This window comes from Octopus bimaculoides, chromosome 18 (assembly GCF_001194135.2).
Source record: "Octopus bimaculoides isolate UCB-OBI-ISO-001 chromosome 18, ASM119413v2, whole genome shotgun sequence".
In the NCBI taxonomy this organism is placed as follows: Eukaryota; Metazoa; Mollusca; class Cephalopoda; order Octopoda; family Octopodidae; genus Octopus; species Octopus bimaculoides.
In genome coordinates, this window is record NC_068998.1 from 30,005,592 (window position 1) to 30,022,844 (window position 17,253).

At 35.0% G+C, this 17,253-nt stretch overlaps 1 protein-coding gene across 2 annotated transcripts in view; it reads left to right on the plus strand.

Moving 5' to 3' along the window:
• Window positions 1-10,731: 10,731 nt before the first annotated feature.
• LOC106882507 (charged multivesicular body protein 3) overlaps window positions 10,732-17,253 on the plus strand; it is a 69,220-nt gene continuing 62,698 nt past the window's right edge. Inside the window, exon 1 of one of the 2 annotated variants that reach the window (XM_052974467.1) lies at window positions 10,732-10,967. In XM_052974467.1, the coding sequence (XP_052830427.1) occupies window positions 10,845-10,967 (123 nt within the window). In that variant the 5' untranslated portion in view covers window positions 10,732-10,844. The remainder of the gene's footprint in view (window positions 10,968-17,253) is intronic. The other variant, XM_052974468.1, reaches the window with a different exon arrangement.

Genomic DNA, 17,253 nt, shown 5'->3' on the forward strand with positions numbered 1-17,253 from the left:
TTTTTGTTTTGTTTTTTGTAACTTTCAGTATTTGCAATGTTGTGTTCAATATGCAATATTATGCAGTATACCATAAAACATATGGTTCATGGTACAGGAAAACAGTGCCTAATCTGGAGAAATAAAGGTCAGTATCAGAATCAAGACAATTTTTTGACCCAGAAACAAGTCTTACTTAACTTGTACTTTTTTTGAACCTGAAATTTGTTGCACAGTGAAATTAAAAAAGATAAAAAGAAGTGGCCATTGGAAAACAAGTCAGCCCCTAGGAAAAACAGTTAACTGCAAGGAGTTTTCTTGAGCTGAGAGTTCTCTAAATTCTGATCGCTTCATTACATTAACATATATAACACATTTTCCTTAAGAAATGTGGAGAGACTGCAGTGCTAAGACTATTCAATTAGCCCTGCAGACAACTCACTAAAAATGTTACAGTAGTGAGTACAGGACACCACTAACAGCTAACTTAGTAGGCTACACATTTGCTATCCAAGGGCATGGGTTAGCCACTAAATCTAATCAATAAGAAACAGTAAGGATGTCTCTAGACCACCACATTGTGATAGAAAATGTCAATTGCACCATATATGTGTGGTTTATAAGTTGTCTTTCTAAGTGTGCCTTAAAAAATAGATGTCATGTGATATACTAATTTTAAAACAATAATATAATCAAGCTAGTGAAATAAAGTAACACATTTAAAAATTTTTCTGCGTCATTTGTGTAAAACAACATGTCATGGTGACAAGACAACAATATGCCAGTCACACCTAACAATTAAAATTTAAAAAAAGTTGAAAGCAAGCAATTGCAAAGGTGATAACAATATAGTAAAGAAGTTAATTTTTTTTTCAAGCATGTCTAAGTGAGCTGAATCAAATGGTGGGTGTCAAAGATGCAGCATCAATGATCTTGTTATAAGGTTTCAACTGGTTGAATGAGGACAAATGCAAGGTTTGTAACAAATGGATCGATTTTATGAGCTCTTTTTTCACTATCAGCAAAATAGATGAAAAACTGAGATAACTATATTTTGCTTAGCACAGGCCCAAAGTGTTGAGAATGCAAATTTTATGGTTGAACAGGAAGAAATATCAACAAATGTATACAAAATTTTTGAAGCCCATTTTATCCAAAAACCAAACAAATGAGTTGAATAGTTAGAGTTCTTATCAACACAACAAAGTGAAAAGTCAATTGATGAATATCTACTTAGACTTAAATCAAAAGCAGAAAGATACAACTTAGGCATACACGAGGAGGAAAAAATCCTTGAACAAAAAATAAAAGGACAGAAGTGGACAGATGAAAAAAAAAAGAAATCTTAAAAACAAACAAAATATTATGCTTGAGTTAACTATGAAAGCATAAGCACATGTGGAGTTACAATAAAACACAGTACATGTTACAATTACATCATGAAGTAACAATGAAAAATACCAGTAAGTTTGGAAAGTGTGGAAAAGTTCACAAAAAAAGAAAAGACTGTTATGCATTTAACAGAAAATGCCATAGACTACACTATTTTGAAAAGTTTTGCCTTATAAAAGCCAAAACATGCCAAAACAAAAACCCCAGTCCACATAGGGCCACTAAACAAAGCCAATGCAAACACAGAAAACAAAATAAAGAGAAGAAAAATGTGATTACCGCTTACACATCAGAATATGATTCAGACCAAGAAGATTTTTGTCTATACACTATAGAAAACAAATAAGACAAGTATTAATAACAGAAACAGCAAGTAAACATTTGCTGTCATAGATTATAAAGACTGCTATGGAATAAAGTACAAAATGAAAATGGGCACTGGAGCCAATGGAAAGGTACAACTCAGCCTATATAAATGGGTGTACCCCCAAAATATTGATAAAAATACTGGCACAATAGTAAGTTTCAAAAGAGAACAAATTACCCTATGAACAGTGAATGACACCAGGAAATCACAATATTGTTCAGTAGCGCTCAATATTAGACACAAACATTCTCACACTATACAAGTCAAATTTTTTGTGTGATAATGATATGACAATATTAGGTATAGAATCTTGTATAAAGTTGGTCTTGGTTCAAATGAACTGTGGTATTACATCATCAGATACAAAAACACATCTGCAAATCACAGACGGCTTTGAAAGTGAATACCCTGATATATCTCTGGCTATCGGAAATTTTTCATGGAAACAAAAAATGCTACATCAGTTGTCCCACCTCCAAGAAAATATCCAGTATGCTTGAAGGATGAAATGAAAGTTATTGGTATGATCACAAAAGTAAATGAACCAACAGACAGGGTGAATGCAATTTCATGTTTCAGAAAGGAAAACAGTGGGTTATGCATATTCTTAGATCCCAAACTCCTAAATAAATGCATTAAAAGAACTTACAACAAAATCCCAACTCTAATTTGCAAAATTAGATGTAAATTATGAATACTGGGCAATATACCTTGATGAGAAATCAAGTCTCATTACATGCTTTAATATATCTTTTGGCAGATAATGATACTTAAGGCGTCCTTTTGGATTCGAGATGTCACAGGATATTTATCAGCAAAAAAGCACCAAATACAAGAAGACTGCACAGGAGCCATTGGTATATCTGATGATATTTGCATATATAGCAAAACAATTGAAAAGCATGATAAGAACTTGAGAAGGCCAATGGATGCAACAAAGACAAATGTAAAGTGAGATCAAATTTGATGATCTTATCTAGGATAAAAATGACTCTCAATCGGACCCAGAAAACTGTGACAAGATCAAATTAAAGGCCACACCTACAAATTGTGAAGAACTTCAGTAATTTCTTGGTATGATGCAATACAGAAGGCCTTACATACCAGAATTCCATTCTAGAACAGCCCCACTGAGTTTACTCAATAAAAACATTGAATGACAATAGAATAATACGCACAAAAAAGCTTTTCAAAAGTTGAAAGATTGTGTCCATAAAAACATCTGACTAACTTATTTCAAACCTAATGCAAAGGCAGTGATCCAGTTAGATTCAAGCATGGTGCCACATTAATCAAGGAAAGCAAAATTGTTGCATTTGATAGTGAAAAACTGACTGCTGATGAGTCAAAATTTGCAAACATAGAAAAAGAACTACTTGCAGATGTGTTTGGTTGTGAAAAATTTCATACATATGTATACAGGAAAGAGTTCCAAATTGAATCAGATCACAAACCATTGGTAAGTATACACAGCAAAACATTGCACAAGCACCCCCAAAACTTCAAAAAATGTTATTAAAGTTACAACCATATGATGCTCAAATCATATAAAAACCAGGTAAAAAAATGAGAGTTCCATATAATTTATCAAGAAATTGAACTAGATCTTGCAATACATACTGTTGATATATCAGTACAAGGGCAAAGAGAGCAACAAAAAGATAAAGAGTTGAAAAAACTAAAACAAATAAGTGGATGGCCAGAGACCATATATGAAACTACTAGTGTTGAAAGACTGCTTATCAGTACAAGGTGGTTTAATGGCTAAAAATGAATGCACAGTCATACCAAAAATATACAAAAGAATGTTCTTCAAAGAATTCATGATGCACATCTAGAAACTGAAATGTCAACTTAAAGCAAGGAATGGTGTTTAATGGGGAGATATAAACAAAGATATTGAAAAGCCAGTAAGGTCATGTGAAATATGCCATGAGCACCAAAGAAGAAATAATAAAAAGTCAATGATAATCAAAGAACATCCAACTAGACCATTGCAAAATGTTGCTGCTGACATTTTTGACTTCGATTCTTATTTGTTGCTGATCAATACAGCAAAATGCCTTTTTGCTGTTTTGAAGAACATCACTAGCTCAAGCTACATCAAATATTTCAAACCAATCTTTGCCATTCATGGCATCTCAAAAGGCCTGTATACAAACAATATCATGTATTTTATGTCAGATGAGTTCCAGAAATTTGCCCACATCATACTCAGCCCAGATACCCACACAAGCAAATTGTTTCATAGAAACAGTGAAAAACATTATGAAAAACGCAAAGCAACCAGATATGGACTGGCAAATGGCTCTTCTATGCCAAATAGTAACTCCATTGGACAGTTACTTACCATCACCAGCAGAGATCCTATTCAAGATAAAAATAACTAAGTTGAACACTGACACATCAAAAGACGAACAAACATGAGAAAGAATGACTGTCAAAAGAAACAACAACAGTACTACATTAGAAATGCAAAGGACCTTCCTGATTTAGTTATAGGTATCTGTCCTTCAAGAAAATAACACATGGCAACCAGCAATAGTCATAGACAAATGCTCGGAACTAAGTAGCTACATCATTAGAATGCACTTTGATGGAAGACTGGTCGATTGCAACAGGCAGCACCTGCAGGAGCTATACAGGCCACAGAAACAGGTCACCTTCTGTTTACAAACTCAACAGATCAGAGACAAGATTTCTAAAGGCTGGTGATCTGTTTCCAAATAAAACTGCTTTCCTAGAAGGAAATGCCACAGTCTATCTATGCACCATACCAGTGCATAAGCCTCTCTATGTTCAACCAATTTTGTTGTGCTTGGATAAAGGTGTGGCTTATGAATGCTACTGGTTATCCTTCCTGGGCTTATGAATGCTATTGGATATCCTTCCAACTACTGCAATCAAGGATGCATCTACATCTTCTCCATTGAGTATGGTTGCAAAACTGGAGCCTTCCAGAGATGAGTGATAAGCATACGGAAGGCCTTATCTTGCTCTTTGTCCCACTTAAATTCTTTAGATCTAGCTGATATGAGTGGTTTTACTTTTTCAGTATACGTCAGGACAAATCTTCTGTAGTAATTTGTCAGACCCAATATTTTGTCAATATCTTCCTTTGATTTTGGTATTTGTATGCCCTTTAGTTTTGCTACTAATTCCTGAGATGGAGAAATACCCTCTTCAGATATGTTCATTCCCAGGAAGGTCAAATTTCTTCTGGAAAATGACTTTTCTTTGTTAATGGAGAATCGTGCCTTGGTTAGCCTTGCAACTACTGCATTTTCTCTGCTCATCAATTTTGCTTCACTACAAGCATAAATGAGGATATCATCTTGGTATACCCTGACTCCTTTGATTCCTTTTAGCAGAGTTTCCATGCAGTTCTGAAATATGCCACTTGAATTCTTAAGGCTCATTTGAAGTCTGTTAACCATGCAGAGACCATTGGTTGTATTAATAGTGCAAATCTGCCTTACTTCCTCCACTAAAGGTATTTGCCAATACACATGCTTTAAATCAAGAGTAGGGAAAAATTTTGCACCTGACATACCAGAGAAGATAGTGTCAATTGATGGTATGGGAAGAGAATAGGTATCAATATGTGCATTTAAATGAGCCTTGTAAATGACACACATGCGAAGAGATCCATCTTTTTTCCTCAGCCATACCACAAGTGAGGCACATCTGACTTCAGAGTAATCCGACGGTGCGATAATACCCATTATTTCCAACTTCTTTAACTCATCTTTCATTTCTCTTTCCAAATGTGCTAGAACATGTCTTGCTGGACTCATCACGCTATATCTCGCATCAGAGCAGTTAACTCTAGCCACAAAACCTTTAACCGCTGGAAACACATCCATGTTTGAATTGAAACAAAATGAACTGTCTTAAATAATATGTTTTCCAATCAACCCAAAAGAGTATGGGCTGTCTACCACAATAAATTTACATGACTCGGTGTTGTTGAGTTTAACTATCATTCAGATTGATCCAATAACTTTTAAATCTGAACCATCAAAAGTGGTTAATCTCTTATGATATGATTTGATTGGGAGACCTAACTATGAAGCAAATGATAACAGGACTATCAAACAAGCTTCCCCAGTATCCACTTTCATATCTATGCTTCTATTATTTATGAAATACTTGCAAAAACCTGTGTTATCAGTACTCTCATTGTTGTTCACATTTAGCAACAAATTGTTGACAGATCCAGTCTTGCTTGGAGATACATTTATATCGTCCACACAGCAATTGTCTTTAGGTCAGCAAAATCTTGCAAAATACCCTAATTTGCTGCACTTATTACAATTTTGTCTATATGTTGATCACACACGAGCTTTGTGTGTATGCACACAATTTTGACATTTCACTACGTCATGACTGAGTATTCTTGTTGACATCAAAGTTTCTTATTGTTTGTTGACTACTTGGAAACAGTGTTTCCAATTCTATGGTGGATGTGAAAGCAGCTATTTCAGTGTAATTCATTTTAGAGTGATACTGTAACTGATCCAAAATTTTAAACCTTATCTCTGCTGACAATAATTGCATGATGAAAATGAGTTTCATGATTTCCTTTTCCAGATTTTCTTTCAACCTATTCAAATGAGAGAAAGAAGCTTGAGAATTAATCCTAAGAAGAAAGTCATTGATTGACTCATCATCCAGTTGTTCTAGTTCCAATAATTTTAACCTGTCCACAATTAACAGTCTCTCCTTTGGCTTTATTAGTTGTTGCAACGCATTCATTATTTGTTGGTATGTTGCATTCTGAAGACTTACTGGGAAAAGAACATCTCTCAGTTTCATTATGGTAGAAAGAAATGTTGGGTTCTTCTTGACATCTTCAAAGTCGTTGCATTCAAGTTTTGCTTTAAACTGTATTAGCCAGGCATTAACTTCTTCCAAGTTGTTCAAATTTAAATGTTTTTCACATCTCATCCTTGTCATCCATCTCATCCTTGGTGTGTTTCACTCTTAAGAAAATATGTCGAATGTTTTTAACAGCAAGTTTCACAGCTCACTTCTGAGGACCATGCTGTACAGTTCCTAGCCTCCCCCAAGCATAGCAGTATTGCCCCTTTTATGGGTGCCAGCTCATTCATCTCTCATCTCATGATTTCCATGTGGTTGCACAAGATTCCCTTTGAGAGTTCTATATACATATATATGTAGTGGGATGATTAGCGAAATGTATTGTTGATGGTTCAATGTTGTCGGTTGTAGCAGCTAAAGATAGGTGTGTTGAACAACATCAAAGGAAAGCAATGTGGAAAGCATTGAAATGTAGTTTAAATAATTTACTTGATCAACAGTTGCATCTACGTGTTGGATACACAAAGTTTGATTTACAATCTCAATGAAGGCCTCTACATGAAGTTACCAACTGCTTCGAGTTGGCGAAGTAAAAAAACAACAGGAGAAGTAGAATGTTGATTTGATGAGATAGTACATGGCAAAGATGAAATCTGGTTATTTAACAACATGCATCGTAGTCGGCTGCATTGTTTTTCTTTCTAGAATGAAGTGCATTGACTGGAATTTTGTTGTTTTCTTAACTGTTTTATAGACAGTGCTCTTCAAGTTGAAAAGAGTGCATATTGGTTTTCTAGGCAGGATTTGTTCTTCGTCTCTTATCGTAGAAAGCTGTTAATCTCTAACTGAAGAAAAGTTGCATGTTTGGTCGAAGAAAAGGTTGTAATTCCTTATACAGTCAAGTGTAACGACTATTTATTTATTTATTTTTATTCAGCATTTAGCTGACACGATATACTGCAATTGGCCCAGAATGAATACAATACTTTAGTCCCGTGTAGAAGGCTGCTATTTGTAACGACATAAAGCAATTGTTTCAGTTGGTGTATAGTTCTTGTATTGATTATTACGAATTTTGATGAGAAGGCTCCAATTTGCAGAAAAAGCTGTTATTTTTTTAAAAGTCCAGTGTAACAAATTTTGATGAGAAGACTGCTATTCTTTCATTAGGTGGGGGTCACCAAAATGTAATGATAGTATGTAATGATAAAGTTTTATGACCATTTATGAAGTTGATTATGTTACAGGTGTTTTACTATTCAATTGCTCGAAGTCCGGTGAGACTGCATAATCGCAACATTGCAGTATTTATTCACACGCAAGGTCTGTACACAAGGCTATAGTAGTAGTTAGCAGTTTAGTAGTTCAAAGAAGATGACAACAAAGATGTGCTCGCGCGCTCTTAGTGTGTAGTAGGTAAAAAAGCTGTCTGCTAGAAAGTGAAGCTGTGCAGTGCGTTGTAGCAACAAAAGAACTGGCCGTTGTGTTCTCTGGCAGTTTTTATTTATACCTGTGGGGGATGTTCTAGAATTAAGGAATGAATATCCTTTATTTAACTCAAACTTAAAATGACCTGTCCGATTCTACTTAAACAAAGAAACTGGGGCAAAGAAAACAGGTGACTTCGTAAATCTCCGACTCCTTAAGCCTCCCTCCCAATTAAAATCTAGGGTATAGTTTCGATTCTTAACTATGAATTCGGGAAATGATGTCTAACAATTATAATATTAGTCATTACAATATATTAGATACACAACAACATCGGGTTGTTTGTGTATACACAGCTTATTTATAGATTTCCATTCTGTATGATAGCGGACAGTTTTATCTCTGTGACTGCTAGGGAGAAGGACAGAATTAAAGTAATGTATGCAGATAGGATCGGTAAGAAGTCTATGTTCGCACGCTGATCAACTGAGAAAGCTTACTCCTCGGCCAGACAGTTCCAGGCGAAAAAGTGATCGACTGAGATATGCTTGTGTATTTATAATTTTGCTAATTTAATTAGGTCAACTGAGAACAGTAAGATTCTCCGTCCTTAAACAGAATTGACCAGTGAATACCCTGAAAAGATCTGAGAGATCAACTGTTTCTCATTAATCTATGTGTGGAATTTCGGATCAGGACGCCCACATACGTTGGATTTTCTCCGTTTCGACGGGAATATTTCCAATCTTTTTCCCTCTACGGCCATCGAAATGATTGAGGGAAGGTTTTTAGGAAAACATTTTTAGGAAATCTATGATTTTTCCCCATCTTCTTTTTCTACACGCCTCTCCGGATCGGCTTTAGCCAATTTTTATCTTGCCCTACGAACTTAAAAACGATGGAAGAAGTCTTTTCTGTAAAAAGAAGAAAAAAAAATTGAAAATATATTCAGACCAGAAAGTATGTGATTTAAAGGAGATTTAACTGTTGTTTCTAGCACATCCAACGACCACTTGGTACCCTCCGTGTTTTTTGTCGCTCTGATGACATGTATTGATGTTTTTCAATATTTTTCTCCAGATAAACACATTTTGTAATTTAAATTTTTACCACCCCTCACCTGCATCAATCGAGTTCTTGTGTGTGTATGTGTAAGATAAAAGATCTTTACTAACAGAAATGTATACTATTAAAATAAAATAATCTTTTACATACAACTTTTAATTCACTGTGGATAAATGCTAGCAATGGCCTTCTCAGGCTCCCCAATAGTAGAAACAAGAGGTGGGGGTTGAAAGAATTCATAAATTTTCTAAAAATTTTATATTTGTTAAATATGTTTCTTCTTGCTCACATGCACACACACATTTTGAAAATATTTTCAGACGTAAAGGTGTGTGATTTAAGGGAGACTTAGCTGTTGTTTCTAGCACGTTCCACGACCACTTAGTACCTTCTTCGTTTTTCCCCTACCAGCATCAAGCAAGTCCGTGTATGTGTGTGTGTGTAAGAAAAAAGCATTCACTAACAGAAAAGTATCCTATAAGAAAAAAATTGAAAATTTAATTTTTTCCTCACTCCTCCTACATGTTTATTGGAGACCCTGAGACGGTCAATGCTGGGATTTATCCACAGTAAATAAAAAAAAGGTATGTAAAAGATAATTTATTTTAATAGCTTTCTTTTCTATTACTAATTATTTTTTTCTTATACACACATACACACGGACTCGCTTGGTGCGGAGTGGATCTTAAAAATTTTAATTACCAAAATTTTTTTTCTTTTTTTTTTCGCTGGAAAGGCTTCTCCCATCATTTTAAAGTGCGTATTGCGAAAAAAATAGCCAAAATCGGTCTGGAGGGTGGTATAGAAGAGAGGGAGAGTGAAAAGAAAAAAAAATCATAAATTTTCCAAATTTCTTTTTCATAAAAGTTTCCCCTCCATCATTTCGAAGGCCAGGGTAAAAAAATAAATTAATTAAATTTAAAAAAATCCCCGTCGGAACGGAGAAAATCCAGCGGGCAAAAAACAGGACTGCCCAAACTCAAGATCTTTAGCGAGACACCACTTAATGTATGAATGTACCGATGCAACATAGTATGATGCACAACATCCCACTAATAAAGGACAATCGCAGGATGGGTCGAAACGATCGTCGTACAACACAAAGTTATACCAATTCCATCTTGTTTACTTAATCGATTATCCAGTATATTCAATAGTGAGCAGATGTACCGAATTTTTCAATTCGAGAACTGTTTTGAAATTTTGAACCACAAAAATTGTTTTTAATGTAAAGAGAATGAAAAGAAAACCATGATCTTCGATGTTTAAAACACAAATCTAAAAATTCCTTTTAAGAAAAGTCAAAGCTGAAAATTTACGGAAATGGTAGGAGGGATCGGGGGAGATGTAGTCTGCGATGCTAAAAACATATATGTCCAAAAATCTACGGTTTGTGGCGCACTAGACAATTTGCGACTCTCTTCTATAGGAAAGCCAAAGAACTCGTTAGACATGTTAATACATAAAGATAGAATGGTTTTTTTCGATCAGACTTGATATGGAACTCAACAACCATTACGCAACAGGGGAACGAAAATGTGCAAGAAATAGTCATATATTATTGAAATTATATGCTACTAACTTAAAAATAGATAATGTAGTTCTGGATACATTATCTAAAGAACACATACTATATGCCTAGTTGTCTAAGTAAAATAAGTGGGATATAGCTGAAATACAGTTGATTAGATGTCTATTTGTAACTACGATCAAAACAACTACACATGCTTCTTCGACAATCTAACAATAATAAGAGCCAAAGTTGGTCACTTTCTTGCGTTCTCTGCGCATGCGGACACGGAAGTTTGCATGGGGGCCGTGGACAGTGTTCAGTGAGAAGGTGGATATAATAAACACAATCTTCAAAATGGGACTATTCGGAAAGACGCCACAGAGATCGCCTAAAGAATCGGTAAATAGCATGTTCATCACCGTTTGCTTTCTATTATACTTTTGTTTCCTTTGTTACTCTTCCAACTTCACTCTTTATTATCGTTATGGAACCACTTTGCAATCTATCGACGGCATAGAAGTGTGCCCCACCACCGACTTAGTTTCTTCGTAACTTTTAGAGAAATGGGCAATTATTTTTTTCATAAAATTTCCTACAAATGCTTTTCAGATGACGTAGAATAGATTATATCGGAATTTGTTATGAACATTTTTATGGAGGTTGGTGAGTTTCGGATAATTCACACGTTCAACTTTGTTTCCTTGAAACTTTCATAAAAATGAGTATATTTTAATAAATTTTTTACTAATACCTTTGAGATGGTGTAAATTACAATTGTATTAGAATCTGCAAATTTTTTTGAAGGCAGGCAGGAAGTTTCAGATAATTCACACATCTCGCTACGGATGTAATTTTTTTTCCTTGGTATAATTGTAATCTACATCATCAAAACGTACGAAGAATCAAAGTCAAGGTGCGCACAATGTCCGCACACACCCACATATTATTTTACACATTAGTTTCCAATATAATCCTATTCTACACCATCTAAAAAGTATTTGTAGAAAATTTTATTTAAAAATACCCATTTTTCAGAAAGTAGTAAGGAAACAGTCGAGGCGTGTGAATTACCTGAAACTCCCTTTCTACCCAACTTCGAAAATACTTTTCATAACAAATTCCGATATAATCGTAATCTAACCCATCTGAAACCTTGTCTCCATTTTATCAGAGTTATGAGAAAACAAAGTCAGGAGGCATATGCCTCCTATCAACCTACTGTAAATAGCCTCTAATTCTTATGATCATACTCAGCCATCATAAAAAAGGGGGCTACATTACATAAGCAATCTTGGATACCTCTGACGACAGATGATCACAGCTAGAATACCGTTGATCATAGATATAAGCAGAGTTGACTTTGGCTGACAGTGGTTGGCTTCATGAGCTAAAGAAGGAGCTTCTACCCCAGGAGCAGAGAACTAGAGCAAATGATGAAGAACCTATGTGGGATGCATATGTGCTGAGAAAAATAATGAATCATTAATATTGCAGGCAATCTTTGGTTTTAGGTGCATAAATGTGTGGGAGTGATAATGAAAGCAAACCAAAGATTACCATCTCATAATTTCATAAGTATGCATCTGTATTGTTTTAAACGACGTTTGTTTTTGTTCTTAATTATTTTAGAGGTTTCATCAAATGACAGTTTCAAATTTGAATGCAGGTGAGGTGAGCAGGAAGTACTGGCTAGAATCAGCTGCTAAACCTTCAAATCACACCTTATCATCATTGAATAGTATACATTTAAATGCAATATATTTGAAATTCCATAATTGCAAGGTTTGCTCAATGCTTGGCTTCAACCACTCCATAATTCATATAGCACCACCAAAAACAACACTGCTCTTAAAATTCATAAATGCATAAAATATGTTAGCATGCTGTAATAAAGGAGTCCTAGCATTTTGAACCATTCATGTCCTTTGAAGACACCCTAACATATTGGAAGGATTGGGAATAAACCTGAAGACCATACTTATGTATGTGCAAACACACATACACGGTATGTTATTGGAGTATTGAAAGAAAAAAATTTTGACTTGGTTTATTTAAAAACTTCATGAAAGTTGCTATCCTTCGGTAAGGGGATCTTTAATAAGGCAACCTTTTACTATAACAAGGTCTGATGATATAGTATGTACACACACATACATATCATCATCATCATCGTTTAACATCTGCTTTCCTTGCTGGCATGAGTTGGACGGTTTGACTGAGGACTGGTGAGTCAGAGGCTGTACCAGGCTCAATCTGATCTGATCGTTAATATGAACTCAAGCTTTTACATATTATCAAGGTCCACGTATAGTTGAAATGAACAGAAAATAAGTTACTGATATTTCAGATATTTCAATATCTTCCATTTGATAAATTGATTTGTAATTGATGATTAAATATTGATTATTGAAATGTAGGTAATACCTACCTTCAGTTTCAGAGTGTAAAATAACAAGTGAAAAATATAGTAGTTATCACATTTATTTTATGGTTTACAACTGTTTCAACAACATATGGGTGAGAATCACATAATAATAAGTTGGTAGACATGAAAGGGAGCATTGACTGTCATATTGATTGTACAATATTGATTATATTATGAAAGACCCATAGTCCTCTAGTCATAACCCTGGTGAACAAATAAATATAAGTACAATTGGATGAATTCACCTATATATAGATATATGGAGGATTTGGTTGGGAGGTGTTTAATTAATTACAGAAAGAAAGAGTAGTGCAAAACAAGACAGTATACATAACTAAAACTACCTTTTTTTGCACTTCCAACAGAAACCCTTTCTTCCTGTGGGTGAAGGTGCATGGCTTAGTGGTTAGGGTATTCAGTTCATGATGGTGTTGTGAGTTAAATTCCTGATGGCGCGTTGTGTCCTTAAGCAAGATGTTGCTCCAGTCCACTCAGCTGGTAAGTATGAGTTGTACCTGTATTTCAAAGGGCCAGCCTTGTCACACTCTGTGTTACACTGCATCTCCCTGAGAACTATGTTAAGGGTACACGTGTACGTGGAGTGCTCAGCCACTTGCATGTTAATTTAATAAGCAGACTATACCGTCGATTGGATCAACTGGAGTCCTTGTTGTAACCAACAGAGTGCCAGTTACTTAGACACCTCCCAAGTCATATTTATTTGTTCATGAGGGTTATGAATAGAGGACTATAATTAACATGACTTAATCATTGCTTCCCTCCATCTTTACCAACTTTTGCCACCCATATGTTGTTGAAACAACTGTAAAGTGTCAAATAAATGTGATACCAACTCCATTCTTGTTATATCATCAGTCATTATCAACATTTTACATCATCTTTCTATGCTGCATGGGATTGGAAAAGTTATGACAGTGACATCAAAAACGTCAGAAATGGGTACTTAAGAAATGGAGGTAGGAGTGTTAGTATACACCTTGGAGGTGTATACTTAAGTGACCAGGGAGGAGAAAGAATAGGAAAGAGAGGAAGAGCAAAGACATCTAAAGAACCAGAATGACTGGAAAAAGTGAAAAGAGCAAGGGTATGGTTGTGAAAAAGCAGGGATATTTTTGAGTGAAGAGTGATTGGCAGCAGCAAAGGTGGATAAATGTAAGAGTGCATGATGAGATAAAAGCAATGTAGGTGTTTGGTGGTAATAGAAATGTCCCACTGGAAATAGCATACTGGCTGGTGGTACAGCAGAGTTAAGCTAGAGTGTATTATATAGAGGGATGAGAATGTTCTAATGCAACCTCTTATGTGGGCTGAGTGAAGAGCAAAAGGTCAGAATGAAGTTAATTATAGTGGATAGGGCAGCCAGCAGCATCATACAGCATCACAGTTCTAACAGAAGTGTTGTACAATCTACCCTTTATGATGAGGGAAAGACTTTTGTTATCAACAAGAAGTAATAGTTCCTTGAACTTTTACTAACCCATTCATACTGCAGCCACTACATTAATCCCTCAACTATTGCAGGTGTTGCATTCCAAAATTCCCTGCAACAGGTGAATATCCATGAAGTAGAAACAGTAGTGTACTGTATATTTTTTTATTATTTTTATACATCTAAGCTTTTATAAACTCTCCCCACACTCTTGGGAGTACCTGTGTCTTCTCTATTTTTGTGGTTGAGGAACATAGTGATGGGCAATTGCTGGTGCTGCCTTTTCTTCTGAAGGAGGTTTTTATAAACTCACATGGCTCCATCGGTTGCATTTCTGAACTGCATTGCATGAATCATCTGGGGATCCCAATCTTCCTCCATTCTCTGAAATTCTTTTGTTGTTTTTGCTAGAGTTGAGAGGCATTCTAGTGATAGGCCGACTTCTTCTTCTCCTAGATCTTCTTCTTCTTCCTCACTTGCTGACTTCGTCATCTCTGTCAGATCTTCATTCGTTAATGGATCTGAGTGGGCCTTGATCAGATTATTAACGTCCTTAGTAGTCATATTTTTAACTAAGTTCTCGATGATAGCCCTAGGATGGTTACTTGATTTATTTATATACTTTAGGTTCGTTAGGGGTTTGTGGTATGGTCTATATGTCTCATTCTTAATATCTAACGTTACATCTAAGAAGTTTGCCACTGAAATATCATCTTCGTAAACTATACTCATCCCCATTCTACTGAAAAATCTAGCCAGCCTACCCTTAATTCTCTGCAATTCCTGGCTGGAGCAATTCCTAACATACAAAAGGCAGTCATCCCTATATAGACCCCCCCCCTAACCCTAGGGAATTGATCATTCAATTCGTAAAGGATAAATGATCCCACCATATCAGCTATTTGGGCTGAGTCAGAGCTTCCCATGGGGACATCAAAGGCCTCTGGTGTATCTTTCCTGATCCATATCCTATCTTTAAAGTTAATGAATGATTTCCTCGCTGCTGTTATTACTTTGAATTCTTCTCTAGTGAGGCCTGCCTTCTTATGGAAGAACCACATTGCCTTATTTAGTACTATTGGGTTAATTGATCTATAAAAGTTTCCTATATCGAATTGGATGAACTTAGTGTCTTCTTTGTGCTCGATTGAGTTAAACCAATTTATCACTTGGTCTGTACTAGACCATAATTCTAACTTCAGCTCATTGGTTATTGTAGGTAAATACTTATTAATAATGTTCTTGCTTAATACTCCAATGTCTGATTTTGTTGGGCATATGAGTCTTAGTGATGGCTGTGTCCAGAAATTTACTTTATGGTCCTTCAGGATGAATCTTGGTTCTCTTGGTACCAGCAGTTCTGTCCTATCCGTCAAGTTATACTCCTCCATTATTTCCTTAGTTTGTATGTTAGCTTCCTTGAGTATCTTACTGTTTACTATTTTGGAATTCTTCTCTATTTCCTTTTCCAGTAGGTTGTTGTAGTTCTGCTTAGTCAATTTGTATATGTTCCCTGTTTTATCTGATTTCACCAGAACTTTGTTGGTATTTTTTATTTCTCTGATGATTCCTTCTATGTATTTCATGTGTGTGTTCATTTTCTGTGACCTATTGAATTTGATGTTTTTTACAACGGACCAAATATCTTCTTCAAACTTGTCTAGTCTATGGTTGTAAGGTGGGTTTTTTCTAGATCTAAAAATTCTTGTGTATTTCGGTCCGTCTCCTGATGTGTCCTTTTGTTTTTCTTTATTATCCCAAAAGTGTGCTCTCCAACGAATTCTATTTATGAAAGAACACGTTTTATGGATGAGCTGCTCCATGTAGATCTTCTTTGGTGGGATGGGTATGTCATACATATATATATGTATACATATATATATATATATCGCTACATACACGTATATATACATACATACATACATATATATATATATATATATATATATATTTAAAAATTTAAGGAATGGAGAAAACGCATGTTATAATTGCATACTTTATTCTTACATATGTTTCAAAGGATTACAACTTATGTGATCCATAGGGATCTGTTATGTTAAAATTGTAACCTTCTCTTATGCACATACATTCTATACGAATTAGAAGACCAATTCCCAAATGTGAAGGGTGGTCTATACAGAGACGATTGTCTATTATACTTAGAGAACACCACAAATCAAAAAATACAAAAAGTTAAAAATAGATTAACTAGGTTTTTTAGTAGAATGGGCTTTGGTATAGTATTTGAAGATGAAACATCTATAGCTAACTTCTTGGACGTCACTTTAGATCTACATACTAAAACATTTTTCCCACATCACAAACCCTCCACTAACCTAAAATATATCAGTAAATCCAGCAATCATCCAAATTCTGTAACGAGAAATTTGGTCAAAAATATTTCACTTCGACTAACCAATCTATCTATGAATGAATGCATCTTCAATAAGGAGGCTGAATTTTACAATTTAGCTTTATTAAAAGCAGGTTACAGAGAAAAGGTTAATTATATAGATTCTACTTATGAAACCGATCTGAGTAATAATAATAATAATAATATTAATAGCAATAGTAATAATGATACAGTTTTTAATTTAAATAATAACAATAAATACGAAGATAACCTCAATCATAAATTCCTTAACGATAACAACAAGCTTAACATTTTTTCACGAAATAGGGGAAATAACCGTCAAATAAAACCTTGTCTCAAAGATAATAATAAACTAAGACTATTTATAAACAATACTGGAAAACATTCTAAACCAGAACCTAATAAAAATGTCTGGGTAATTCTTCCTTTTAGTAAA